Source organism: Pseudozyma flocculosa (assembly GCF_000417875.1).
Source record: "Pseudozyma flocculosa PF-1 unplaced genomic scaffold scaffold00004, whole genome shotgun sequence".
Taxonomy (NCBI): domain Eukaryota; kingdom Fungi; phylum Basidiomycota; class Ustilaginomycetes; order Ustilaginales; family Ustilaginaceae; genus Pseudozyma; species Pseudozyma flocculosa.
The window spans coordinates 390,871-416,079 of record NW_006920872.1 but is presented as its reverse complement, the minus strand read 5'-3'; the positions used below and the strand labels follow the sequence as shown (position 1 = coordinate 416,079).

At 64.5% G+C, this 25,209-nt stretch overlaps 10 protein-coding genes across 10 annotated transcripts in view; 7 read left to right on the top strand and 3 right to left on the bottom strand.

Moving 5' to 3' along the window:
- Positions 1 to 1,316: 1,316 nt before the first annotated feature.
- Positions 1,317 to 3,347, top strand: PFL1_01639 (uncharacterized protein; the record flags this gene model as incomplete). The annotated part of the gene is made up of 1 exon (XM_007879149.1): positions 1,317 to 3,347. The coding sequence occupies one exon, from the start codon at positions 1,317 to 1,319 to the stop codon at positions 3,345 to 3,347; it is 2,031 nt and encodes a 676-aa protein (XP_007877340.1).
- Positions 3,348 to 5,011: 1,664 nt separating this feature from the next.
- PFL1_01638 (uncharacterized protein) lies at positions 5,012 to 7,357 on the top strand (the record flags this gene model as incomplete). The annotated part of the gene is made up of 3 exons (XM_007879148.1): positions 5,012 to 5,588; positions 5,700 to 6,038; positions 6,144 to 7,357. 3 exons carry the CDS (start codon positions 5,012 to 5,014, stop codon positions 7,355 to 7,357), a joined length of 2,130 nt encoding a protein of 709 aa, XP_007877339.1.
- A 179-nt stretch (positions 7,358 to 7,536) lies between these two features.
- PFL1_01637 (uncharacterized protein) lies at positions 7,537 to 9,090 on the bottom strand (the record flags this gene model as incomplete). Its single annotated transcript, XM_007879147.1, has 1 exon — positions 7,537 to 9,090. The coding sequence occupies one exon, from the start codon at positions 9,088 to 9,090 to the stop codon at positions 7,537 to 7,539; it is 1,554 nt and encodes a 517-aa protein (XP_007877338.1).
- A 530-nt stretch (positions 9,091 to 9,620) lies between these two features.
- On the top strand, positions 9,621 to 11,797 carry PFL1_01636 (uncharacterized protein; the record flags this gene model as incomplete). Its single annotated transcript, XM_007879146.1, has 2 exons — positions 9,621 to 11,556; positions 11,676 to 11,797. 2 exons carry the CDS (start codon positions 9,621 to 9,623, stop codon positions 11,795 to 11,797), a joined length of 2,058 nt encoding a protein of 685 aa, XP_007877337.1.
- A 1,262-nt stretch (positions 11,798 to 13,059) lies between these two features.
- PFL1_01635 (uncharacterized protein) lies at positions 13,060 to 14,304 on the top strand (the record flags this gene model as incomplete). Its single annotated transcript, XM_007879145.1, has 1 exon — positions 13,060 to 14,304. One exon carries the CDS (start codon positions 13,060 to 13,062, stop codon positions 14,302 to 14,304), a length of 1,245 nt encoding a protein of 414 aa, XP_007877336.1.
- Positions 14,305 to 14,573: 269 nt separating this feature from the next.
- Positions 14,574 to 16,281, bottom strand: PFL1_01634 (uncharacterized protein; the record flags this gene model as incomplete). Its single annotated transcript, XM_007879144.1, has 3 exons — positions 14,574 to 14,699; positions 14,854 to 15,331; positions 15,434 to 16,281. The coding sequence occupies 3 exons, from the start codon at positions 16,279 to 16,281 to the stop codon at positions 14,574 to 14,576; spliced, it is 1,452 nt and encodes a 483-aa protein (XP_007877335.1).
- A 504-nt stretch (positions 16,282 to 16,785) lies between these two features.
- On the top strand, positions 16,786 to 17,094 carry PFL1_01633 (uncharacterized protein; the record flags this gene model as incomplete). The annotated part of the gene is made up of 2 exons (XM_007879143.1): positions 16,786 to 17,012; positions 17,052 to 17,094. 2 exons carry the CDS (start codon positions 16,786 to 16,788, stop codon positions 17,092 to 17,094), a joined length of 270 nt encoding a protein of 89 aa, XP_007877334.1.
- A 411-nt stretch (positions 17,095 to 17,505) lies between these two features.
- PFL1_01632 (uncharacterized protein) lies at positions 17,506 to 18,725 on the bottom strand (the record flags this gene model as incomplete). Its single annotated transcript, XM_007879142.1, has 2 exons — positions 17,506 to 18,080; positions 18,353 to 18,725. 2 exons carry the CDS (start codon positions 18,723 to 18,725, stop codon positions 17,506 to 17,508), a joined length of 948 nt encoding a protein of 315 aa, XP_007877333.1.
- Positions 18,726 to 19,627: 902 nt separating this feature from the next.
- PFL1_01631 (uncharacterized protein) lies at positions 19,628 to 22,038 on the top strand (the record flags this gene model as incomplete). Its single annotated transcript, XM_007879141.1, has 3 exons — positions 19,628 to 20,915; positions 21,025 to 21,700; positions 21,840 to 22,038. 3 exons carry the CDS (start codon positions 19,628 to 19,630, stop codon positions 22,036 to 22,038), a joined length of 2,163 nt encoding a protein of 720 aa, XP_007877332.1.
- Positions 22,039 to 24,269: 2,231 nt separating this feature from the next.
- The window catches only part of PFL1_01630 (uncharacterized protein), a gene marked incomplete at both ends in the record, with an annotated part of 1,121 nt that continues 181 nt past the window's right edge, over positions 24,270 to 25,209 (top strand). Inside the window, one exon of the mRNA XM_007879140.1 lies at positions 24,270 to 25,169. Within this exon, the coding sequence (XP_007877331.1) occupies positions 24,270 to 25,169 (900 nt within the window). The remainder of the gene's footprint in view (positions 25,170 to 25,209) is intronic.

The window sequence follows — 25,209 nt, the reverse complement described above, 5'->3', positions numbered from 1 at the left end:
CGGCCCTTCCATCTGCAGCAACAGCAGCAGCTGCTTCAAAGCCTCGGCCGGGGCGACCCAGAATCCTGGCACCCATCCCATTCCGGACCCGGTTGTATCTTCCTAGCCTGCCTCTTTTGCAGGACAGGCGTGGGCGCTCGAGCAGGCAAGGGGGGTGTCGATCGAATCTTTTCTTTTTTAAAAAAAAGGACGATGGGTCCAGGCGGGCGGCTGGCAGGCGGACAGACATCTCCGCCTGCCCCTCGCTTCTCAGATCCCCTGCCTCGTTGCTGCCCGGCCACTTGCTTGCACCTGCGTGGACAACGATCTGAGGCGGAGCATCCGCCGTCGTTGTCGACCCCTACAGTACCCCCCGCTTTCTGACAGACAGCAGGTGGCAGGAGGTCGCGACGGCGTCTCTGAGGCGGTGACCGTCTGCCTGCCAGCCAGCCTGCTTGCCATGCCTGCCCGCTGGCTTGCTCGAACCTGCTTGCTGGCCGCCTTGCCAGGTCCTGCCTGAAGCTGGGCTCGACGCGCTTTCCTGCCAACGCCCCTGCCAGGCCAGGCCGGCAACGCGAACCCACAGCTCTTCTCTGCGGAAGGCGACAGCTTCCCGCCGCCGTCAGACGGCCGCCTTTCCGCTCTCTGGGTTGCCCTGGCCCTGGCTTCTCCGTCCGTCCCGTCGCCACCTCGAAGCCCACGAGCCTGTCTCCCCATGAAGCGCCTACGCCTGCTGTAGGTTTCCCACCCCCCTTCTTCCGCGGACCCTCCCTGCCTGATCTGCTGCTGCTGCTGCTGCTGCTGCTGCCGGTGGTGCCTGCTGCCTGTGTGCTGGCCCTGCCTGCCTCGGCCCTCCCCCTCGTCCCCCCTCCCCCTGGCCTGACCCTCCGTACAGGCACAGGCAGACAGGCACGCGCCGCCGACGAGACCAGGGTAGATACATAACCCTTGCTTGCTGGAGCCCTGACCGCCCTGGCCTTGCCCCCTTCTTCCCGAACGCCTTCATAGGTCCAGAGCCTACCCGTCCGCCCCCTGCCACCATCACAGCAGCAAACCACCACCGCCACACACCGCTGCGACGCTCACGACCCATCCCTTCGCACATACACGCGCACCGCTCCGTCTCTCGCGGTCATTGTCTACGGTCGGCCTACTGCACGCCTCTTCGAGCCTACACGACACGCACCTTGCCTCGGATCAAATCGAGTTCGCGATCGTCGCCAGCACCTTTCCGCGTCCGACGCCCTCTTCTGTCTGCTTCATTCCAGCATCGTCCCACGTCTGCCGTTGTCCTCACCTGCGCTGCCGCCGTACCGCTCGCAAGCCAGCTCATCGCCATGAACAGCCAGCGACAGTCACATTCGCCCTCTGACATGGGGTCGCAGATGCAGTCGCCTCAGGGCCACGCCCACTCCGACTCGACGGGCTCGGCCTCGACGCCACCCAACGCCGCCTTCAACAACGGTCTGCTCGGCAACTCGCTCGGCCTGCTCGACAGCTTCAACCCAAGCTATCAGCCATCCTCGGTCTCGATGTCGCACTCGCAGTCGAGCCCCGCATACAGCTTCCCCCACAACGCGAACGGCCAGCCGGCGTATGGCTCCCGGCGTGGCTCGATCAGCTCGGCGTCGTCATCGTCGTTCAGCGCAAGCAATCTCTCCGAGGGGCACGCGCACCCCAACGGATACTCGCCGCGGACCTACCAGGCGAGCGTGTCGCCGGCGGGCCTGCCGAGCTCGCTCTCTTCGATCTCTGGCCTGGCCATCGGAACTCCCGATACCCCTCACCACCCGGAGCTCCACCAGGACTTCCAGTCCCACCTCGGCCAGTCGCCATTCGTCCACGGCCAGCACAACGCTCTCCTCGCCATGTCCCATGGCCGAGACGATGCAGGCGAGATGCCACCGCCGATGACCAAGCGCCGCGCGGTCCAGTCTTTCGACGCCGGCATGTTCCAGACCAGCAGCTTCGATGACCACGGACGGGGACCGATGCCCTCGCTCGTCGACTCGGATGGATCCGACGAGACCACGCCGATGCCCCCGTCGACGGGAACCTTTGCCGGCTTCCCCTCGACCGACCTCAGCGACTCATTCAGGCACGGTCACTCGCCGCTCACGCCCATCACGGCGGGCCACCGCGCATCCTACAGCGGCCCCTCATACCCTTACCCCACCCCGGGCCACTCGCACTCGCACAACACCACCCCGGACCACTCCGTCCGTGGGCTCGGCTCGGCACAGACGTCGCCCTACTTTGCCGGCCTGCCGCAGGCGCGCATGCAGAGGACCGACAGCTTCGACACCGAGGGTGCCGGCCACGTCGAGTTCGGCACCTCGCCGTGCAGCAAGGACCCGCCGGCGCTGCTGACCCTGTCCAAGCTGCACGCCACCAAGACCGAGAAGCTCGGCGGCCCCTTCTACCGCAACGAGCCGTTGAGCCCGCACTCGTTCCCGGTCCACCGCGCCAGCATCTCAGAGATGCCCAACGGCGTGGGCGCCTCCGCCATGGTCCGCGGCGCGTCCGCTCCCGCTCACCACCCTGCCCGGAGCGGTTCGTCGTCTGGCGGTTCCTCTCAGGGCTCGTTCCCCATGACGCCCACCTCGGCTTCGTTCCCCGGCATCGACTTCCGCAAGGCCAACATGTACCCTACCACGCCCGGCAGCGTGCCTCCATCGCCCGGCTACGATGCCTACTTCAGCGCGCCCGGCATGTCGTTCTCGAGGAGCAGCACGGGCTCGCTCGCCTCGCCCGTCGCCGTCTCGCCCGGCTCGCTGCTCGACGGACGCAGCAGGAGCATGTCTGGCTCCGTGACCCGCAACACGCCGCGCAGCCGTGCCCGCAACACCGGGCCGCCGCCGCTCATCGTCAGCTCCGCCGACAAGCTCCACGTCTGCCACTGCGGCAAGCGGTTCAAGCGCATGGAGCACCTCAAGCGCCACAACCGCACGCATACCCAGGAGCGCCCGCACAAGTGCCCCGTCGAGTCGTGTGGCAAGTTCTTCGGCCGCTCCGACAACCTGGCCCAGCACCTCAAGACGCACTTCCGCCCCGCCGGTCTGGTCGGCCGTTCGTCTGAGCTCCTCTCGCTGGCCACGGGTGGCGACAAGTTCAGGTCCAACGAGCCTCGTCACGATCCTCATGCCGCCGCCCAGTCTGCTGCCGCCGCCGCTGCCGCCGCCCACGCCGCCGCTTCCACAAAGGGCCGTGGCTCGATCTCCGAGTCGGCCCTCGGCGGGCCCATCGCGCTCAGCAAGCCGCAGCAGCCACGCCAGGTGCTCAGCCCCAGCGGCGGTGTCAGCGTCAATGGCTCGCCCACCTCGATCGGCGCCCCCGTCCTGATGCAGCAGCCGACGGGCCTCTGGTAGGCCCCCGTCGACCCACACTCGCCCAAAAGAAGTCTCTTCAGCATTCATCGACCTCCTAAAGATTTCCCTTGCGGAGCCGGCAGCCTCCTTAATGCGATCTCGTCGTCCGGACCTACTCCGTGGCTGCCTCCCCTGGCTCCCGCCCTCCGCAAGGGGACTCGCGCTAATCAAGCACTTCACCGTCTAATCTGGATCACTGCTCTCGCCATCCTCGACCTGACCCTGCTCGCGAGCTGGCCGCTCGATGCGACGCCGAAACGTCCGGCGAAGCGCTGCCCGTCGCCGTCGCCATTACCTTCTTTCGGCCTCTCAGCCATGCTCGCTCCACCTCCTCGAACCGTGTCCCTCCCACATCGCTTTCCCACTGTCCCGCATGCGCTCGTTCTTTCCCTCTCTCATCTCGGTGTCTTGGATACGTCAAGCCTCCTTCACGACGTCGCATCGGGATCACGGTCTCCCGTCCCGCCTTGTCCCTTCCCGCGCAACTTCTCCTGTATCAGTATACCACCCCGAGCCCGACCCGCTTCGTATCGCCTCGTCCCGTCTCGCCTCGTCACATCCCGTCTCGTCCTGTCCTGCCCTGTCCTGTCTCGGCTGGCCTCTGCAGAAATCTCAATCGCCTGGGCGTGTCTGAGCTGTCACCGCCGTTCCTTGAACCGCCTCGTCGCTTGTGCTCCCTCTGCCCTACGCGAGCGCGAAATCCGGGCTGCCACTCATCCAGGGGCAGGCAGGGTGATCCGCGGTCCCCTCGTCTAGCTCCGCCAAAGGTGGCAATGGTGCTACCGTGAAAGCACCGGCAGGCACCGGCAGGCCCTAGGTAGGAGTCTCGGCTGCACGCTCGGCTTGCTTGCCGTTCAAGCGGGGCACTTTGGTCGACGGAGCGGCAGGTAGGCAGCCAATCTATCGGAAAGACTAGACTCTGTGACTCCCTTCCGCCCGGCGTCGCCAGCCTGAAGGGTCGCGCCTCGCATGTAGACGTCCATTACTGGTTCATTATGGGATCGGTATTGTCGCTCCTTCCGATCCGAGCATTGCAAAGTGGATCGAGGGAGTAGCGGGGGAAGGGGCCCACAATCAATCCTGAGTCCAACACCTTGCATATGGTGGCAAATGGCACGTTCACAGGCTGCCCTTTTGGCGGAAGGCAGGCAAGGTGAAGCCCAGGTTGAGGGCCCGATTTCTTCCAAGCGCGAATCGGCAGAGCGAGGGCCATCGGCAGGCGGCGATGCAGCTCGAGCCCCCCTTCCCTCCACATGCGGCCTCGCTTCGATGGCCGCGGGCCGGCCGAAGGAGGCCCAAACGAGGGAGGGGCAGCATCGACAACCCTTCGACCCTCGTCACTCTCCTGTCGCCGACCACCCCACCCTAAACCTCCTCGTCGCTTTCGCTGGTCCGGTCCGGTCCGATCCTTCTACATTCCCTCACCTCTGCTTGAAATCGACGTCGGCTCGACACCGCCCCCGGCCCATCCGAGGCAGCCTCTCCTTCTGTTCGGGACAGGACCGACGTACGTTCAGAGCCCATGCCAAGACAGTCGACACCGCCTTGAAGTGTATTACTCGGCAGGCCAAGGCTCGGCTTGGAACCATCCCGGAGCCCTCCCGAGACCGGAGCAAACCGCCCATCTAGATTGGCAGGCCACGCCTCGCGTCGTTGTCACCAAGATGCCTTCCACGCAGTCCTTTATCGGTGTGGTCGTCGCCGTCGCAGGCAACATTACAATCAGCCTTGCCCTCAACTGCCAAAAGCTGGCACATCTCCGTCTCCAGCGGGAGAGCAGCCCTCCGGAAAAGCAGACCGACTGGCCCGACTGCGAGACTCGGCAGGATCTTCGACAGGCTGACGACCAAGAGGTCGGCGACGAGGGGGAGGATGCAAACGCGGCCGGGCCCCAGCTCGTTACGTCCGCCACTCGGCGGATTGGGAAGCGCTCACGGGACGAAACAGCCAGCAGCTCCACGACTAGCAGCAGCGGTGCCGCCAGCTATACCAAGCAGACGCTCCTCGATAGCGAGGCCGCTTCGGACAACGGCGAGCGAGACGGTCAGGACAGTTCGCATCGTTCACAGCACCAGAAGCCGACCTCGGAGGACGACAACGACGAAGAAGAGGACGACGGTGGTCAAGATGGAGCAGATCATGGGAACGAGAGCAGCAGCCCGGGAACGCAGTACCTCAAGAGCAAGCTGTGGTGGCTGGGCATCGCCCTCATGACCATCGGAGAAGGCGGCAACTTTATCTGTGGGTCCGGCGGCAACCACAATGTCTCCCTCCCTTACGCCACGATCTGATCTCCGTCTGACCTCACCATCCATGCCCGCCACGCCCCCCTGCTGTCCCTGACCTGCGCAGCCTACGGCTTCGCGCCAGCTTCCCTGGTGGCGCCCCTGGGCGCCGTCGCCTTGCTCTCGAATGTCATCATCTCGCCCATCCTGCTCAAGGAGCGCTTCAAGGCGGCCGACATCGGCGGCATCCTTCTGGCCATCATTGGGGCAGTCACCGTCGTCTTCAGCTCGAAGCAGAGCGACGACCGGTTGGGCCCAAACGCGCTGCTTGCCGCCATCAAGCGGATCGAGTTCGTCGTCTACGCCTCGATTTCCATCGGCCTCGGCCTCTTTCTTGCCTTTCTCAGCCGATCGCGGTACGCGGACCGGTGGGTGCTGGTCGATGTGGGCACCTGCGCCATCTTTGGTGAGTCGCCTTCAGCTCGTGCCGCCGTTTCTCCCCTTCGATGACTTTTGCAGCTGACTCCAAAACGCGGCTGGCTCCGTTGCACCGTACGCGCCCCGATTGCAGGCGGCTTCACCGTGCTCTCGACCAAGGGCATCTCGTCTCTCATCTCGGGCGGTCAACCGATCGAGGCGCTCAAGTACCCCATCACCTACGTGCTCGTCGTCGTGCTGGCAGTGACCGCCGTGGTGCAGATCACCTACCTCAACCGGGCGCTGCAGCGCTTCGACAGCCGCGAGGTGATCCCGACGCAATTCGTCCTCTTCACGATCTCGGCCATTGTCGGCTCCGCCATCCTCTACCGCGACTTTGAGGATACCGACGCCAACCGCCTCATCAACTTCCTCTTTGGCTGCCTCACCACCTTCGCCGGCGTGTTTGTCCTCACGCGCAAGAAAGACGACGAGAATGGCGGAGGCCGTGGGGAAGAAGACGAAGGTGACGAAGACGAGGGAGAGGAGACGGAGGCGGCTGGCGAGCGCGATCGGCTGATGACCCGGTCGTGGCACGGCGGCGATGAGAGGGGGGTAAGGTCGACCAGCCGAGGTCGTATCGCGGCGCTGCCGGTCGAGGCGCTACCGTCGTCGAGCAACCGCAAGCTCGTCAAGATCCACACGCCCAACAGACTCTCGCCACTTCCTGGTCGACCTGGTCCCCTGCCGGCCCCCTCGGCCATGACAACGGGATCGGTGCCCTTCTCGATCCTCGCGCAGTCAACGTCTCGTCAGCGGTCTCGCACGTCGTCTCCGAGCCGCTTCCCCACCGCGTCAGGAGGCGGAAGCCAGGCGCCATCGGAAGTAGCCAGGTCGGCGGGGACGACGACTGGCATCCTCTCGACGTCGATTGGGCTGCGCACGCCGCGACTGGGCTTGATCAACCTCGATCGACCCACGGGCCTGAGCCCGGGGCACTACCTGCTCCTCGCTACCCCACCACCTCCGCTTAACCTCAACGCGGCGCACCAGCACCATGCTAGACCATCATCGTCGTACGGCTCGACCGGCGAGTCCGCGCCTCTGCTCCTGCCGATGCACCAAGGTGACGTCGTCACTCCGGCGAGGCTGGGCAAGAAACGATCGACACAGAGCGCAGGCGGATTCTCGCCCTCGCCTTCGTCGAATCGATCGCCGAGTGGTCACCGTCGCGTCAAGAGCAGAGCTAGCGTCCTCAGCAACACCGTCAGCAGCGGAGGCGGCGATGACGAGGGCAGCGACAATCGGGACGCCTCTGGGAGAAGCGGCGATGGCAGCGGGAAAAAGAGACGGACGAGCGATGCATGACGTCGTACCCGCTCACGAGACATAGAAGAGCTGTGGATGCCCGCTGTGGACGAGCATCCTCGGTCAGATGCAGATGTGTGGCAAGGAGCGGTGTTTGAGCAGGGGCTGTCTAGGCGAACAAGGCGTATGGTCTGCGGCAGCGGCAGCCGCGCGCCGCTCTGTTGTCGTCTACCGCGGCATCACGCCCAGTCGCGCGGGTGGCGGAGGACCTGCTGGATCCTTCTCTCCTCTGCGCCCTCCTCGCCGTCCTTTGGTTCGCGGCCATCGCTATCCTCGGTTCCCTTTCCATCGCGGCCCTGGGCACCGCCACCGCCCCACCTCTCCATGTACTCCCATCTCGCCTTGAGCGGCAGGCTCATGAGGATGCTTTCGATCCTGGCGCCGGGCGTCTGGAGCCCAAACTTGGTGCCGCGGTCGTAGACGAGGTTGAACTCGACGTATCTTCCTCGACGCAGCGCCTGCCACCGCTCGTGGGCCTCGGTATAGGGCATGTTCTTGCGGCGCTGCACAATGGGCAGGTAGGCGGGCAGGAACGAGTCGCCCATCGACTTGACCGTCGAGAACAAGCTGTCCTGCGTGTGCGGGCGGAGCGACGAGAGCGCCGACGTGGGCGCCTTCTGCCCGTCCGAGAGCGGGATGAAGCTGCCACGTCCGCCGGCGCCCTTTGACCACTCGGGCAGCGTGAGGTCGTCGAAGAAGATGCCGCCGATGCCTCGAGCCTCGCCACGATGCGGGATCTGGAAGTAGGTGTCGCACCACCTCTTCCATGCCGGGTAGAAGGCGGTGTCGTGGGCGTCTGCTGCGGCCTTGAGCGTCTTGTGGAAGTGCCTGGCGTCCTCGTCGAAGAGGTAGATGGGCGTCAGGTCGGTTCCGCCGCCAAACCACCAGGCTATTGGCTCGTCCTTGGCCTCTCCGGTGCCGTTGGACGGGTGCCGCGGGTTGGGCGATCCGTCGGCGAGCTTCTCCGGGTGGGCGAGCTCAAAGTAGCGGTAGTTGAAGTGGACCGTGGGTGCAAAGGGGTTCTTTGGGTGGACGACGAGACTGAGGCCCGCGGCGTAAAAGGGCAGCCCCTTGACCTCGGCGTCGGGGCCCTCGAGGCGGTACCCGGTCTTGGTCATGAGACCAGCGTGGTTGGCGCTCATCTGGCGGATGGCGGCCGGCGGGAGGGTGCCGTGCACGACGCTGATGTTGACGCCGGCCTTTTCAAAGGTGGAGCCGTCCTGGAGGACGCACGAGATGCCCTCGCCGCCTTCCTTGCGCAGCCAGCTGTCGATGAGGAAGCGGGCGGTAGGCTCCTCCTGGGAGAGAGCCGAGACGATGCGGTGTTGGAGCAGCTTGACGTAGGTCTCCATGCGCTGTCTCATCGGGGCGTCGGTGTTGTCGAGGAGCGACGGGTCGAGATGGGAGATCTCGGGAAGGTCGGACAAGTTGCCGCCCTTAATGCTCGAGACGCCTGTAGGCTTGGGCGCGGGTGCGGGTGCATCGCAGTGGATGGTCCGGTCGGCCGAGGGCGAGGTGGAGGCGTTGAGGGCGTAGACGGTGGCAAGAGATGCGACGAGGGCCGTAGCGGCCAGGGGCAGTCTGTGGGAAGAAGAGGTAGCCGCCGTTGACCGTGCTGACGAGGAAGCAGAAGAGGACGGCGAAGAGTAGTGACGGAGGGGGAGGCCACCGGATAGGCGTCGGGATGCTCCGCCGAGGCTCCTGGTGGCCGCAGCCCGGGCTAGCGACGACATGGTGTGGACGGCTGCTTGGAGCAGAGTGGGGCCGGGTGAGGTCTGGTAGGGGGGAGGAAATGGCCAGAGGCGGCGAGAAAACGGGCGAGGACGAGTCCCGTCTTTAACCTGTATGAGGGGCGGGAAGGAAGCAAGCAAGCAAGCAGTTGTCGACCCACCACCTCGGTGGCTTCCGAGACTGTGCAGAAGGTCGAGGGTGGGCACGGTTGCGCGGTTGGCAGGCTGGCGGGCAGGCCAGCCTGGCGAAGTGGGCGGGCGTCGGGCCACCACCTCCGGAAGTCGCCGCCGAGTGGGCCCATGGCTGCGGCTCCGATGCTCTCCACCTTGACCGCTTGGCCCTTTCTTGCCTGCCTGCGCTGCCGTGGTTTAGAGCTCGCTGGCCCGCAGGAGGGCCACTCTCGCTTCTTCTTTGCCCGCCCGCTCCTCTTCGCCATCGCTGTGCTCCTCCTAGCCCGTCTCTTGTTCCATCAGCGCACCCTCAGCCAACAGCAGAGCGTGCCCTTGCCGGAGGACGCCCCACCGTCCTCATCATGGCCCTGCTCAGCGCTGCTGCCCTCACAGCGACGGCACGTCATGCGCTGGCCCCAACTTCATCATCACGAACACTGCTGCCCAGCTCGCAGGCCTTTGTGCACCTCAAGACCTGCCGACAATGCCTCGACTCGCGGCGAGGCCTCGCGGACAGCTTTGGCCCACGCTTCACCTCGACTTCTTCGCGGCGCAGTGGCAGCAATGCCAAACCTCCCACACCCCCCTCGTCGGCCTCACCCTCTCGCCCCGTCGACCCGGCCAACCTGGTTCCGAAGCGCTACCGGGCAAAGGTCGAGGTGCTCCCCTTCCGCGTCGGCACGGAGGAAGCAAGGCAGTTTCTGCACGCCTTCACTGCCGGCGGCGTGCTCCAGCATCACCGTTCCTGGTACGAGCACCTCAAGCTCCACTACGCTCTCACCATTGGCGGAGAGACTGCGCAAGAGGTGCGCGAAAGGGTCGTCACGTTCGAAAAGATCTCGGCCCTCTACCTGCCCATCTGGATGGTCAACGCTTCCGTCGAGCTCAGGTGCCGCGGCGAAAACGGCCGCGCAGAGGTCACCTTGCTCACCACCAAGAGCCGCTTCCCCGGCAACTCGTGGGGGCCCATGACCACCATGCCCATGTACCCCGACTATCCCAGCGACGCCCCCGTCAGCCCAGATCAGCCGCAGCAGACGCTCGATCCGGCACAGAGAAACTACCAGCTGATGATGGACTACGAACTTTACGACCCCGAGAAGCACCTGCATCCCAAGGGCGTCGAGATCGAGGGAGGTATACCGCCTCCGCTGCCCTTCAACATCTCGCCGCTCCACCTGCCGGAACTTCTCAGGAAGGACCTCGCGCCCGAGGACCGCACCATCGAGGGCGAGATCCCAAGAGAGGATCTTGAGGAGGAGCTCGGCCGCACGGGGCGGGCGTGGAGCAACTACAAGACGGGCAACCCGAAGCTGTCTCCTGTCCACTTTGAACCGGAGACGCTCAAGACCCACATGCTGGCGGCCTACCCGCTCCTCATACCGATACACCTTGCCGAATGCTCTTTCATCGACAAGGAGGGCGAGCGGCAAAGGGTCACGCACGCGCTGGGTGCGTGGGACAAGCAGATGCACACCTTTGCGAGTCTGTTCCACAAGGACGGGGTCTGGCGTCGTACGGGCTCGGACCGCCACCCCTTCTCAATCCAGACGACCGACCTGTTCCCACGCCTGCCCATCCGCAACCCGTTCCAGCAGCATTTCAGCAAGGAGCGAGCGGCGGCTGAGGATGAGCGGCGCAAGAAGCGGATCGAGTACAAGGAAAAGCTGACGGCCAAGATGGGCGAGATGAAGAAACAATTCGGGCTGGGCAAAATGAACCGCGCCGAGATCGACGAGCTCTGGGAGGAGGCCGACAGCTTGCACATTAAAGAGCTCAAGGACAGCATCAAGTCGCAAGAGGCCGAGCACCTGGCCGTCGAGCTCCCCGTCGCGTGGGCCATCACCCTGAAGGTCGATGAGCTCCTCGAGAAGGCCAACTGGACGCCGCTGGAACGCGACGAGCGCGAGGCGTATCAGGCGCGAACGTCGCGCGTTGATCCTTCTAAACCGGTGCGTTCCAAGAAGGACAAGCAGCGGCTGCCCTCGACCACGCAGATGAGGTACTCGGGGACCCCGCCCACGGAGCCAAGGCCGTACCAGTGGCTCTCGGACAAGCAGGAGCGCGAGGCCGAGCAGCAGCATCCGGATCGCAAGGCGGGCCTGGGCGACTTTATCCACTGGACCTCGCCCCACGTCCAGAGGCTCACGCTCAATGTGGCGGCCAACAAGCGTTACCTCGAGGAGGGCGTCCCCAGGGAGCTCAAGAGCCGCAGGAGTCTGGTCAATGCCACGGCGGCCGGTGCCGACATTGACAACCTCCTCGTAATCAACCAGTCCGACGGGTCTACGGTCAAAGGTGAGTCTTCGTCGCTGCGCGGGTCGCAGACGTTGCGCGATGAAGCCCTCGTCTGTAGCGCGGGCCCAGCTGACAGCCCTGGCGCGCACCCCTTTGCTGTCCCTCGATCCTGGTCGCAGGCTCAGATGCCGTCAAGACGCTGCGGGCGTCCGACCTCGACTGCCGGCAATACTCCGAGCGGCTGAAGCCGCGCTGGCTCAAGGAGCTCGAGAAGAATGGTCCTCCTGCGCCGCGCTACTAGCAGACTGCCCCCGTGGTCGGCACATTTTGGAAGCCAACTTCGGCGCAGAGGCCGGCCCCGGACCGATCGTTGTGTGTTTGTCATTGAGGAAGGCCGATGGACTGAGAGAAGTTGATGGCCTGCGGTCGGCCGTCGGGTCACCCGCGCCGGCGATGTAGTCGGATCACCCGCCGGAAGACCGGACAGGCCGATAGGCTGTACCGCGCAACCCTGAGCTTCGTTACGAGGAAGCTTCTAGTGCTCAAGGTCGGGGAGAAACGTTGAAAAAGGGGGCGAGCCAGCCCAAAGCATGCTGCTGTGACCGTTCACTGTGGCCAAGACGTTGCCTGGGCAGCCTTGTGACGCCGCAATGTAACAGACAAGAAGAAGGAAGCTGAGGCGCTTCACGAGGTGCGCAACCGGCCAGTCGCCAGCTGGGGTCAGTCAGCGCCCCGCCTTCCCGCCGCCTGCCTGGGCCCGGCATCGGGCGTCGGCCAAAGTGGGGCACCAGTGGACGCTCTGGTGTCGGGTGTGACGTTCTGCCGCCCGCAGACCCGACCCTCCCTTCACTCAGCGGCACCTCCCCGCCTCGTCCTTCCTGCGGTCGGCTTCGAGCACCAGAGTAGAGTGGCAGAGACTGTACTTAAGGTCCACGACGACGTCCAGGTGTGGCCAGCAGGAGCACCTCCCGCTCCTTCCCTTTTCCACTCAACCATCCTCGTCCCCGTGGTGCAGCCATTGTGTGGCTCTGAGCGACCAAACAACGCACGCACGTACGTACCGGGCCCGCCCCGCCCATATGCACCTCGCCCCTCGTTTAGCGACTCGCTTGTCAAAGTTGCTTCTCTCCCCCACCTCTCCTTGGCTGACCAACAACCTCAACCTCTTTTGCCGGCCCGGCGACCATGGTCCCCATTCTTCGTTGCCCCCCACGCTCTCTCTTCTCTTTTATGACACGCACGGCGGCTGGACCGTTGCCGGTACAGTGACACGACAGCACAGATCGCCTCGCCCCCCGTGGCACGCCTGCCGCTGCCCCCTACAGCCTTGCATATAAAGCTTTTGAGCAGGAGCCTTGCAGTCTGGTGTGAGTTGCGCACCAGGTCCATCTTCCTTCTCGTCTCCCATCACCTTCCCTACCGCCCTTCCTTCCCCGCTCTACCAGGCTCCGTCCTTGTCCACGATCACAACGGCGACTGACGTCTGCGCTCCTCTTTACCGCCATGCCTTCGCCGCTCCGCATCACCCAGGGCTTTGTCGCCCTCCTTTCCCTATTCTCCGGTATGACTGACGCAGCCTCTAGCAACAGCCAGGCCGGCGCCGGCGCCGGTGCGTCCAAGGACCTGCGCATCCTCGCCACGACCTACAACGGCACCGTCCTGCCCTACAGCGTCGACCCCTCGACGTCTTCGTTCGACGCCGCGCCCGCCAACGTGGCCGCCAAGCAGTTCGGGCAGAACCCAGGCTGGGTCTGCTATGCCCCCTCATTCTCGACGGGCAGCCGGGATGCTTCGCGCCGCATCCTCTACATCGCCGACGGCGCCTCGGGCAACATGTTTGCCGCCTCGCTCAAGTCGGCCGACCCGCTGCAGCTCGACCCCATCGGCCAGCCCGTCTCGTCAAAGGGCCAGGAGCCCGTCTCGTGCAGCGTCGGCCACGGCGCCTCGGCCAACATGCTCTTTGTGGCAAATTACGGCACGGGCTCCCTCGCCTACTTCCACCTCGACCCCAAGACGGGCGAGATTGACGAGTCCTCGAGGCAGACCTACCAGTTCACCCGAGAGGGCACCGGACCGGTCAAGGACCGCCAGGACCACAGCTACGCGCACCAGACTCAGATCTCGCCCACCGGCGACTGGGTCTACATCTGCGACCTGGGCGCCGATGTCGTCCACCGCTTCCAGATCACGGCCGCAAAGGGCCAGCAGGCGGCCAAGGTCGAGTACAAGGGCGACACCAAGGTCGATGTCGGCAGCGGGCCTCGCCACATCACCTTCTACCCTTCGCTCGCCGACGCGAGCAAAAAGGCGGGCGACGACAAGATGTACGCCTACCTCGCCTCGGAGCTCTCGTCGACCGTCACGGCCTTTGAGCACGACGCGGCGACGGGAGAGCTCAAGCAGCTCGGCAAACCCCTCTACCCGTTCCCGGCTGGAACGCCGCTCTCGGGCCCCGGCATCCTGCCCACCAACCGCACCACGGCCGAGATTGAGGTGTCGCCCGACGGCCGCTTCGTCTACGTCTCGAACCGCGGCGACAAGAAGGAGGACCACATCACCATCTTTTCGCGCGACGCTCACCAGGGCACGCTCCGCTTTGAAAAGTGGATCGGCAGCGGCGGCCTGCTGCCGCGCCACTTTTCCCTCAGCTCGCCCGCCGACGGCACCGCTGGCTACCTCGTCTCGGCCCACCAGGACAGCCAGGACCTCGTCCTGTTCAAGCGCAACGTACAGACTGGCGACCTCGAAAAGGTCAAGAAGATCCCGGATGTTGGCGTCGTCGTCTACGCCGGCTTCCTGCCTGCCTGAGCCGAGGAACTGGGGACTGGTGGAGAAGGTTTGGACAGATCGATGACATGACACGACGTGGGAAATGTCGCCCACTCTGACGAAATCGCACTCGCATAGACCTCGTCAGGGACATCGTGGACAGCTCGCTCGAGCACTGAATCGACTGTGTGCGCTCTCGAGACCGAGGGAAGACTGACGACGTGCAGCCATCGAGCATGGCAGTTGAGGGCTCCATCGATTGACAACGGCCGAGCTCATCGACGACCAGGAGCGACCCTGGTCGCCGCCTATCGGTTGGTGACGCCCACGAGCTTCACTCCGGTCAAGCCTTGCATGATGGTCTCCATCGTCTTGGTGTCCTGGACGAGCGTGGTGCTGAGGTGGCTGAGACCCTGCTGCTGCGACGAGAGGATCTGTGCAGTGGACAGAAGACGGCCGGGCAAGTGAAAAACAAACGATCCGACCTCTCATGGTCAGCCCGGAGCTCTTCTGACCGACGCGTTCTGGCCTTCTCTCGAGGTGTGATCGGCCGGGACAGAAGAAGAGCGACGCGATCGCGGGGCTCACCTTTGCGACCCTGTCCAGTCCCTGCTCGTCGACGACGGCCCACTCGGTCCCATCCCTCCGACCCTCCCTGGCCATCGTCTCCCTCTTGGCCTTGACGACGCCGAGCATGGCCCAGAGCTCATTGACCTTGGCCCTCAACCGAGCCCCGCCGGCACCCTTGACGCCTACGATTTCGCGCTCGCACGCCTCGAGAATGGCCATGAGCCGCTCCTCTTCCTTTCCGATGCTCTTGCCGCGCAGCGCCGGGATGAGGACGGCGCACTTGGAGATGAGCGAGACGAGGCGGTGGTGCAGCTGCGTCTGCCGCGACGAGGCGGCGGCGTATCGCACCGTATTGGTCAGGGCGTGCTTCTGGTCCAGCGTCGAGAGGCGCGTCGAGATCGTAGAGAGGAGCGTGCGTTGGCGACTGGCCTCGAGCGTCTGGGACTGCACTCGCTTCTGAAGGTCTGGGAATCCGAGGGCAAGCACCGGGTAGAGGCTGTTGTCGCGGTCCGTTGGGGAAGGAGCGGCCGAGCAAGGGTCAGCCGGACGGACTAGATGCCCAATGGCATGACGTCGAGCTTTTCAGTGTGCCACTCACCGGTTCGGGTCCGGATTCTCTCGAATGGCAGCGGCCCACAGCTGATCGTGCAGCGATCCCACGGCATCCTGCCTCCTGCCCTGGATCATCTTGAGGTTCTGCGCGTTGCCGGCATTGTTGTAGAAGTAGTAGAGGAAGCGGCAAGCAGCGGCGTTGCGCGTGTCCCACGCTGCACGGATCTGCTCGATCTTGGGCGCCAGAGAGAGGCCGAGCTTCTTATCCGGCTGCGGCTGCTGTTGCTGCTGCATTTGTCCTTGCTGCTGCTGCTGCTGCTGCTGCGGCTGCTGACCAGCTGCACCCGCACCGAAGCTCGTACCGAAGCCTGCGCCCATGCCCGTCCCGGCGTTCTGGCTCGCACCAAAGCTAGGCGCGGTCGACGTTGATGCTCCGAAGAGGGAAGTGGAAGGCTGCTGCTGCTGTTGCTGTGTGGTCTGGGGTGGTTTACCAAACGAGAAGCCTCCCCCGGTTCCTCCGGCAGTGTTGGTCGAGGATCCAAACAGACCACCTCCGAACCCTGTAGATGCTGGCTGCTGTTGCGGCTGCTGCTGTTGTTGTTGTTGCGGCTGGGCACCAAATGAGAAGGTACTGCCAGTATTCGAGGGGCCAGCGGCGCCCTGCTGCTGCTGCTGGGGCTGGGACGTCGAGGCGCCGAACAGACCGCCCGTAGCAGCCGGGGCGGCAGTGGACCCCGTCGCCTGCGGCTGGGACGCTGCCGGCTGTCCAAACGAGAAGCCGCCTCCGGTGGTCGTGGCGGGCTTGTTCTGTGGTTGGCCAAACGAGAAGCCGGATGTGGAGGCGCCTGGCTGGCCGGAAGGCGCTGCGGCCGGTGCGCCGAATGAGAAGGCCATGGTGCGGGGGACAGCTGCGCTTCCGTAGGGAAGGAGGGTGTCGAGGGCAGCAAGGACGAGCGAGTGGGGACAGGCAGGGGGAGGAATGGGAGCGCGAGAGAGGGCTGAGGGATGGCGTCAAAAAAAGCGATGGAGGAGCGTCAAAGACAAACACACCCACGCAGGCCAGGCCCTTGGCGCCTTGACCTGCGTCTCTTGGCCCGGAACCGAGCCCGCACAGCCATCACATACGCTGAGGCCGCTATTGTCGCCTGCGCGGTTAGGCCACCTCCCCAGGCCTCGGACCCCTCTCCCGCCTCGCCACCATCTGCCACGTCTCGATCCTCTCTCCTCTTCCCGTTCCTCCATCTCCATCTCCAGCTCGTCCATCCTTGCCCTTCCACGCACCTCACGTCTTCGGCTGCAAGTCTCGTCTCTTCATCGCAGCACGGTCCAGAACGGTCTGCGCAACACGTTCCCACCTCCGCACCTCAACCCCTCCACAGCCACTCACACACACGCGAGATGCTCGGCCGACTGATCCACTACGGCGCCGACGCTATGCTGTTTTCAACCTTCCTGGCCGGCATCAAGAGGCAGACGGGCCTCGCCCCCGATGTCGACCGCATCTCGGAGCCCACGACAAAAGGATTCGTCGAAAAGTACCTCGGCCTCGGCGAGTTCATCTTTGACAGCGGCGTAGCAGCGGCAAGGGCCAGCCAGTACTTCAAGAGGGACGTCGTCACCATGAAGTGATCCCGCATCGCTTCGCTCTCGAAACGCCGCCGGAGAGCCTTTTGCGACCGTGTCCCAAAGACCGATGCAACGCCGTAGGCCCCTTGTGCTTCTCGAGCGCTCGATCCAAGCGCACTCCCGGCGCTCGATCATGCCATCCTATCCTCGCCAGGCCGGCCTTCAAACGCTACGCGGTTCCACCGTCACCTCTATTCAAGCCCGTCAAACCAAACCCAGGCTCGTTCCTCACCTCCCGTTACGCTTCAGCAACACAAATGTGTGACTAGACAACTCTTTTGCCCTCCTCGCCTAGCGAGCCTCTTGACGGTCGCTTCGGGCCTTCCTCCATCTCTGTCCAAAGCGCGCTCCTCGAGGCTCTTGTATCTCGGTCTGATCGGATGATATTACCTGCGGACGGCACACGCTGCCGGTGGGTACGGTGCAGCGACCACGTCTCCTCCAAAGGCCCATGCCCCCCAACAAGTCTAGATCGACACTCGGTCAGGACGACTAGCGGGCAGCAGCTCGACCTCGCCTGGCTCGCGCCCTCGTCCGCGATCCCACCGGCTCGTCGTCCTCGCCGCCAGACCCGGGCCCGACACCACCGTCCGCGCGGAAGCTGGATCCGATGGACGCCAGCCACGCCGCTGGGTTCTCTTGGAACCTTCTGACCTCGTCCTGCACCCGGCTGGCAGCGCGGAGGGCCGATGCCGCATCGATTCCCTGCTGCTGACCCGCCGCAATCATCGAGCCGAGCAGGCCTGCAAAGTCGACGCCGCCGCCACCACCAGGGTTGTTGTTGTGGTTGTCATCGAGGCCGTCGTTGTTGCGCGCTCGTCCCAGCAGGTCGCTGAACGCGTCGAGCCCGCCGCCGAGATCGGCTGGCAGGAAGTCATCAATGCCTCCGCCGCTGCTGCCAGCGTTGCGACGGTTGCGCCGCCTGGTTTGATCGAACGGCTTGCGTTCACGTGACGAGTAGGGCGACGACTGCCGCGCTCGAGATCCTGAGCCCGCGGAGCCGCCGGTGTTGGAAGATAGTTGCGAGTAGAGCGCTGATACGGCCGGGTTGGACATGAAGCTGTTCACTGCGTGTGGGCCAAGGAATGAATGCGTCCAGCGAGGAGCAGTGATGGTGATTGTCGGTGAATGGGGTATGGATGGCGGAGGGAGGCGACGGGAGGGGAGAGTTCAGCCTCGCCATAGACCGAGCGCTGATGCGGACAGACAGACAGATGAGAAGCCGACATGAAGGCGCACGGAATCGACCAAGGAGCACATCATCAGAACACGAGGCACCTGTAGATGCGATGGGCCGGGGGGCCTAGGTAGCGGCAGCACTCGGCACGGAGCCACTCACACCGGCCGATCTGGTCAAAGATGCCAGAGGGGGGAGCCTGGCCGACCGAGTTGATGGCGCCGGTGTTGTCGGTCCACCAGGCCCAGACGGCGATGAGGCCGCCGATGATGGCGCCCCACTTGATGCCCCACCAGGCGAGGGAGATTGCGTTGCGGACGGTACGGTAGGCGATGACGAGGGCGGTGTAGGCGAGGAAGAAGGTCAAAAGGGGCGGTAGCAGCGTCGATGTCCAAGAGGCGGGGTTGTTGGAGGAGCCGAGCAGGCTGTAGATGAGGTTGGAGAAGCCGGCGAGGATGCGGAAGACGGGGTAGGGGATGACGCTGCTGAGGAGGTCATGAACGAAGCCCGGAATGTCTGCATCGACGTCGGTCATGGTGAGTGCGGTACGGCGGGTGATCGTTTGCGTGGGATGGAGAGGTGTCTGTCGGGGCAGATTGAGGCAGCGGCAGCTCTCCTCTTGTAGGTCGAGGGATGTACGGAGTCGATGCGAGCGGTTGTCGTCGAGGGCGAGGCGGCCAGATGCGATGTCGAGCCCTGTCAGAGCGACAAGTCCAGCGTGGCAGTCCAGCGTGGCAGCAACAAGCGGGATCGAAGGGGAGCGAAGAGAAGCGGCTCGGGCGCCACGTCCGGGTGATGATGGTGGGTGGGGACCAGGCTCTGGCTCGAGAGTCAGACGACGACGTGGAGCACAAGGCAGACGGGCGGAGGGGGCAAAACATCCAACCTCCACGTCGCCAGGCCAGGCCAGACCAAGCCAGACCGTGCAAGCCCGCCAGGGTCCTCAAATCGGGAGGCGCAGGTGACAGCGCTCCGTCATTCCTGCCTGGATCGGGGCAGCTGGCTTATCGACGTGGGCGGAGGGGCAGGCCAGGCGGGCAGCGCGGCCCACTTCCGCCGGGCCTTTTCTTCCAGCTTTTCGCCGGGGTTACCTCCGGGGAGTTGGGTTGGGTGAGCCAAGCAAGGCGGCAAACCCGTCCCTTTGGCCCGCCAGCCAGATTTCGGGCCGCCAAGCAAAGACAGACAGACAGAGACGCATGGGCCCGGGCGAGTATGGTTGGTGGGGCAGCGACCCCAGGCATCGCCTCCTCCTCGTCCTCCTCGTCCTTGCCTCGTCGTCTCCTTCCTCGCCCCAACCCATCTGTTCCGCATCGTCGTCCGTCCTCGCCCTGCATCCTCCTGGTCGTTGTTGCTGCGGCTGCTGGTTCATCGCCGCTCGAATCCTCCTCTGCCACCACCGCCCCTGCCGCTCATCTCAGTCCTCTGATCCCGCTCTAGATGTCGCGCTTCCTCTCCAGGCTCGGGCGGCAAAACTCCGAGGCCAACTCGATCCGCTCCTCCAAGTCGGTCGAGTCCATCGCCGCAAGCCTCCCGCCAAAGACCCACGACATCCTCGTCCGCCCAGCGCAGGGCTGCACCCCAAAGCCTCGACCCGAGCTCACCGCCGAACAGCACGACAAGCTCGCCCAGCTGCGCGACCATCTCCACCAATACGTCGCCGCCAACCCTCCGGAAGACGACTACAAGCCATGGGAGCAGAGCTGGATCGCCGATGACGACCTCTACAGGCGCTACCTCCGCGCCGCAAAGGGCGACCTCAACAACGCAAAGCAGAGGATCAAGGGCACCCTCGAGTGGAGGCGCAGCTTCCGCCCAGAGATTATCCCGCCGGGCGACGTCTCGGTCGAGGGCGAGACCGGTAAGCACGTCCTCAGCGGCTTTGACAAGGAGGGCAGGCCCGTCCTCTACCTCCGTCCGGGCCGCGAGAACACCACCCCGAGCCAGAGGCAGATCCGCTACCTCGTCTGGAGCCTCGAGCGCGCCGTCGACATGATGCCGCCGGGCGTCGACAACATTGCCATCGTCATCGACTACAAGGGCGCCACCACCCAGTCCAACCCCTCGCTCGCCACCGCGCGAGAGGTGGCCAACATCCTCCAGAATCACTACGTCGAGAGGATGGGCCGAGCCTTCGTCTGCAACGTCCCCTGGATCCTCAACGCCTTCTTCACCGCCATCACCCCTTTCCTCGACCCCATTACAAAGGACAAGATCCGCTTCAACGCCGACCTCAAGGAGTTTATCCCGGTGGAGCAGCTCGACGTCGAGTTCTCGGGCGGACGCTACAACTACGATTTCGACTTCAAAACCTACTGGAACACCATCGTCGATTTTTGCGGCATCGCCCAGGACGGCACACGGACGCATCCGTCTTATGCGCGTAGCGGCTCCGGAGCACCCAACCAGGAGGGACCGTCCTCGACGGCGGCAAAGTCGACGGACGCGTCCGGCGTCGCTCCCACCCCTGCGGACATGGCCGGATCCCAGGCCGTGCAGGATCACGCCGACAAGCTGGCGGCCGAGCAGGACGTGACCCACGGCGCTTCGGCCGTTGGCATTGGCGCTGCTGCTGGCGCAGCGGGTGCGATCGGCATCGCCGGCGCGGGCTCGGCAGCGGCGGCTGCTGCAACGACGAATGGCGTCAAGTCTCAGGGCCCCTACACGTATCTGCAGAGCGTCGAGGCGTACGAGAAGCTGATGAACGACTACGACACCTTCCTCTTTGGTGAGTGCGGTCCGTTGGCGCCAGCCTCAATGAAGCGCGCAGACAGAGACTCAAAGAGCTGACGGTCTGCCCTGCTGCTCCCCTCTGTTCGGCGACCGGCCACATCCAGACTGCGACGGCGTGCTCTGGTCGGGCGACGAGACGATCCCCGGCGCAGTCTCGGTCCTCGAGAAGCTGCGCAAGCGCGGCAAGCAGGTCATCTTTGTCACCAACAACGCCTCCAAGAGCCGCGAGACCTACCTCAAGAAGTTTGCCGGCATGAAGATCCAGGCCGACATTTCCGAGATCTTTTCGTCGTCGTACGCCTCGGCTGTCTACCTGAAGCGGGTGCTCAAGTTCCCGGCCGACCGCAAGGTGTACGTGATTGGTATGCATGGCATCGAGGAGGAGCTCGACGCCGAGGGCATTCTCCACTGCGGCGGCACCAATCCTCAGGACAATGTCTTCCTGCCCGCGCTCGATTTCACGACGCTGCAGTCGGCCGAGGCCATTGACCCCAAGGTCGGTGCGGTCGTGTGCGGCTTCGACATGCACATGTCGTACATCAAGCTCGCCAAGGCGTTCAAGCACCTCACGCGGCCGGGCGCCGAGGGCGAGGTCAAGGAGGGCGAGGAGGGTGGCGGCTGCCACTTTATCCTCACCAACGACGACTCGACCTTCCCGGCAAAGGGCGGGCCCTGGCCCGGGGCCGGGTCGCTCTCGGTGCCGCTCATCTTTTCCACCAAGAGGACGCCGACGATCGTGGGCAAGCCGCACAAGCCGATGCTCGACTGTATCATTGCGACGTAAGTGCTCAACCTCCCCGATACGTTGGCCCAGCGCAGTAGCTCGCACAGACAGATGGATCCGACTTTGCTGACCGTCGATCTGTATCCCTCCGCACTTCGCTCGCTACGACGCTGCTGCTGCTGCTACGCGTCGCAGGAAGCAATTTGACCCGAAGCGGGCCATCATGGTGGGCGACCGCCTCAACACGGACATTGAGTTTGCAAAGGAGGGCAAGATTGCCTCGCTGATGGTGCTGACGGGCATCTCGAGGAAGGCCGAGATCGACGCGCCCGATGCCAAGACGGTGCCCGACTTCCTCATCGACAGCCTCGGTGACCTCGACGCGCTGCCGTGAGGGGCCTGATCTGGCCAGGCCTGCTGCTGCGCGACGGTCGTCTCGCATCCCTGTCCTTTCATTCGACGAACCGCTGCGGATACAGAGCAGTGCAATACCATAGACGGTCATGATGCTAGGGATGCCATCTCTGCTGGTGTGGCCTGCGCTCGGCGTGTCCCGGGTGGTCGGGACGGAGGAAGAGGCGCCCAATCGGGCAAATGCGGCCGCCACCAAGACCTTGTCGGGCTTTGCGAAGCGGCGCGGCTGTGCGGCTCGACTAGGAAGGAGCGTGATGGATGGCCACGACGGTATCGCGACGAGAAGAGGTCGAGACTACCGCAGCAGCCGGAAAGAAAGCGGAGATGAGAGACGTCGTACGTGGCGCTGCGCTGCACCTCCCAGGCCCAGCTGTGGGGAGACGAGCGAGCTTTGCGTCGATACGCCGCCATGCATCTTTTCTTTTGAGTCTCCGACCCCGCACACGAAAAGCCAGCCAGCCTGGCGGGAGGCGCAGCCAGAGAGAGGGAGGGAGCGAGGCAGCAGGGCTCACGTCGGCTAAAGCAAAATCGGATGCAGCATATGCATGTGCAGCATGTGCAGCAGGGTGCAGGCGGGATGACCGCCTGGCCGCCTCGGTTAAAGCGTCCCGTTGGACGGCGGTTGAGGTGGCAGGCTAGCAGGCCAGCAGGCAGGCTAGGCGTAGGCAGGCTAAGGCAGGCCGTCGTTGCGGCAGGATCTACCGGCGGGGGCAGCAGGGCAGGCCCTAGCCTAGACTTGCTCCGCTCGCTGGCTGTTCTTGGGCTGGCAGCTTTCACGACCGATGGATGGCCCTAGCCTAGCCTAGCCAAGCCTAGCCTCGCTCTTGCCTTCAACGGGGCAAAGCAAACATACAGCTGCTATTGCTGCCTGACGACGCCTGGCATCGCAGCCGATGATGCATCGCGCCCAAAGCGTTTGTATGTAGGTTGGCTGGCTGGTCTTTGTCGTTCCTGCCTGTCCAGCCAGCCATCCCTTCTCCCAGCTGCGTGAGCCCGCGTAGGTCGTCCATCGAGACCGTCGTCATGGATTGCGCCTCGTCCAAGCACTTGTAGGACGCCGTTGGACAGAGAGATAGAGTGTGCGCCCGCGATGGTGCCGATGGATAGAGGCTAGGTTATCCTCCCATCCCCGCCCCTTGCTAGCCCTCGACCGGATCGCCCGCACTTGGCAACCACGCCCATCGACGAGCTGGCCTGGCATGGCTTGGGCGGTGTCTAAGACAGGCAGGGCGATGGGAGCGAGCGAGGCCCCGTTGTTCAGCCTGGCGCAGAGCCCAAGGCGGGCGGTCCGAGACCTTGGGGCCAGGCGAGCAAGCCAGAAGAGATGAAGCCAGCCAAAATTCCCATCCATCCATCGTCGAGCGAGGGTTGCGCAGCTGGGCCTCGGATTTTCAATTATTGGGCCTCTAGCCGACCCTCTTTGTCCCTTTGATCCTCCGCCCGCAGCTTGAATTCAAACAATTCGTGACTGGACCCGTCGTTTGAATTCGAGCGGCCCTTGAATTGACAACTTCTTTTCTTTCGACGGGAGCCGCCGCCGCCGCCGCCCGTTTACCGCCTTCCGCTTGGCTCCGTCTGGGGGCCTTCGTTTGACGTTACGCGCGCCGATCCCCCGCTTGCTCGCCCTCGTCCTGGCCCTGGCCCTCGTCCTCGCGCTCCCTCCCAGCTGCTCGCTCCCCTAGCCTCTCCTCGATCCCCTCGCCCCGCCCTCCCCTCTCCGCTCCCTTCCCCGCACCCCTCCTCGTCCCCCCTCCTCTTCCCACCCAGCCTGGCTTGGCTGATACCACCTTCCTTTTGCCTCTCCTCCTCCGTCATCCTTTCCCCATCTCCATCTCATAGCCCCCCTCTCCTAGCTATCCGTGGTCGTGGCGGCCAACACCTCATCATCCTCCCCCTCCTTCGACCCTCGCCCTATATCTATCACGCCCTCCCTGCCGCCAGCCCGTCACCTCCTCGCTCATCGCGCCTGCCAACGGCCGCCAGCACGCCAGAGAACAGCATCGCTCAGTGTCCGTCCCTGTTATACCCCCTGCGCCCTGCACCAGAGACGCGCTTCGACCGATCCACCATAACCTACAGCCAGCCTCGCTGCTCGCTCAGAATCCGTCGCCGCCGTCGCCTGTTGTTCTGACACCGTCGCCACCGTCACACCCCATCCCGCATCCGCCCGCTCGCTCTCCGCTGAACAAGCGTTAGATTGCGTGTAGCAACATGGGGCTGCCGCCGCGCCAGTCGCTCTCGGTGCCCGAGCCACCGAGGGAAAAGCTCCCTCCGGCCGTGCACCCCAACCTTCTGCTCGTCGTCCGCTTCCTCATCACCGGACTCGTCTGCTTGCTCAGCCTGGCCACCGCCATCATGGCCATCCTCGTCGTCGACTACTACAACTCGCACGACCCAATCATCCGCCCGTCCTGGGGCTCCCTCATCTTTATCATCATCCTCGGCCTCCTCACCCCCATCATCTACTTTGGCTACAACATCTTCCTCCCCCTCATGCCCTTCATCCGCTACGGCGACTTCCTCTACGGCCTCTTCATGGTCAAGATCGAGCTGCTCCTACAGTTCTCGATGTGCGTCCTCTGGGTCTCGGGCGCCCTCGCCTACGCCTCCGACCTGCGCGGCCGCGAAAACTGCCAGTTCGACGGCTATTTGCACTACCCCAAGCCCGACGACTTTTCCCACGCCTGCGACCTGATCAACTACGTCGTCCCGCTCGCCTACGCCACATTCGGCGTCCAGGTCCTGCTCTGGGCCATCGAGACCGTCGTCGGCCTCTACATCTTCCTCTTCCTCGACCAGGAGTCGCTCAACGAGCCCCATTTCGAGTGGGGTCGCCGCGCCTACAACTACCAGAAGACCAGCCAGCCCCGCAGCTCCATGATTGGCCGTCCGATGCGCGCCTCGGCCGCCGGCGCCCCCGCCGCCCAGTCCTACCGCAACGTCGGTCGCCGCGGACCCGAGTCGGTGTCGGACCGCTCTTCAGTCACTGGATCCGGAGGAAGCCCTGGCCGACGAGGAGCCCAGTACGCCGAGCCGGACATGGAATCGCGCGCCAGCCAGCCCGTCTCCCTCGGCTCGCGCGGCCGTCGCGGCGCCGCATATGGAGGCATCGTCGAGGACGAGGAGAGCCAGATTGGCCGCAACAGGAGCG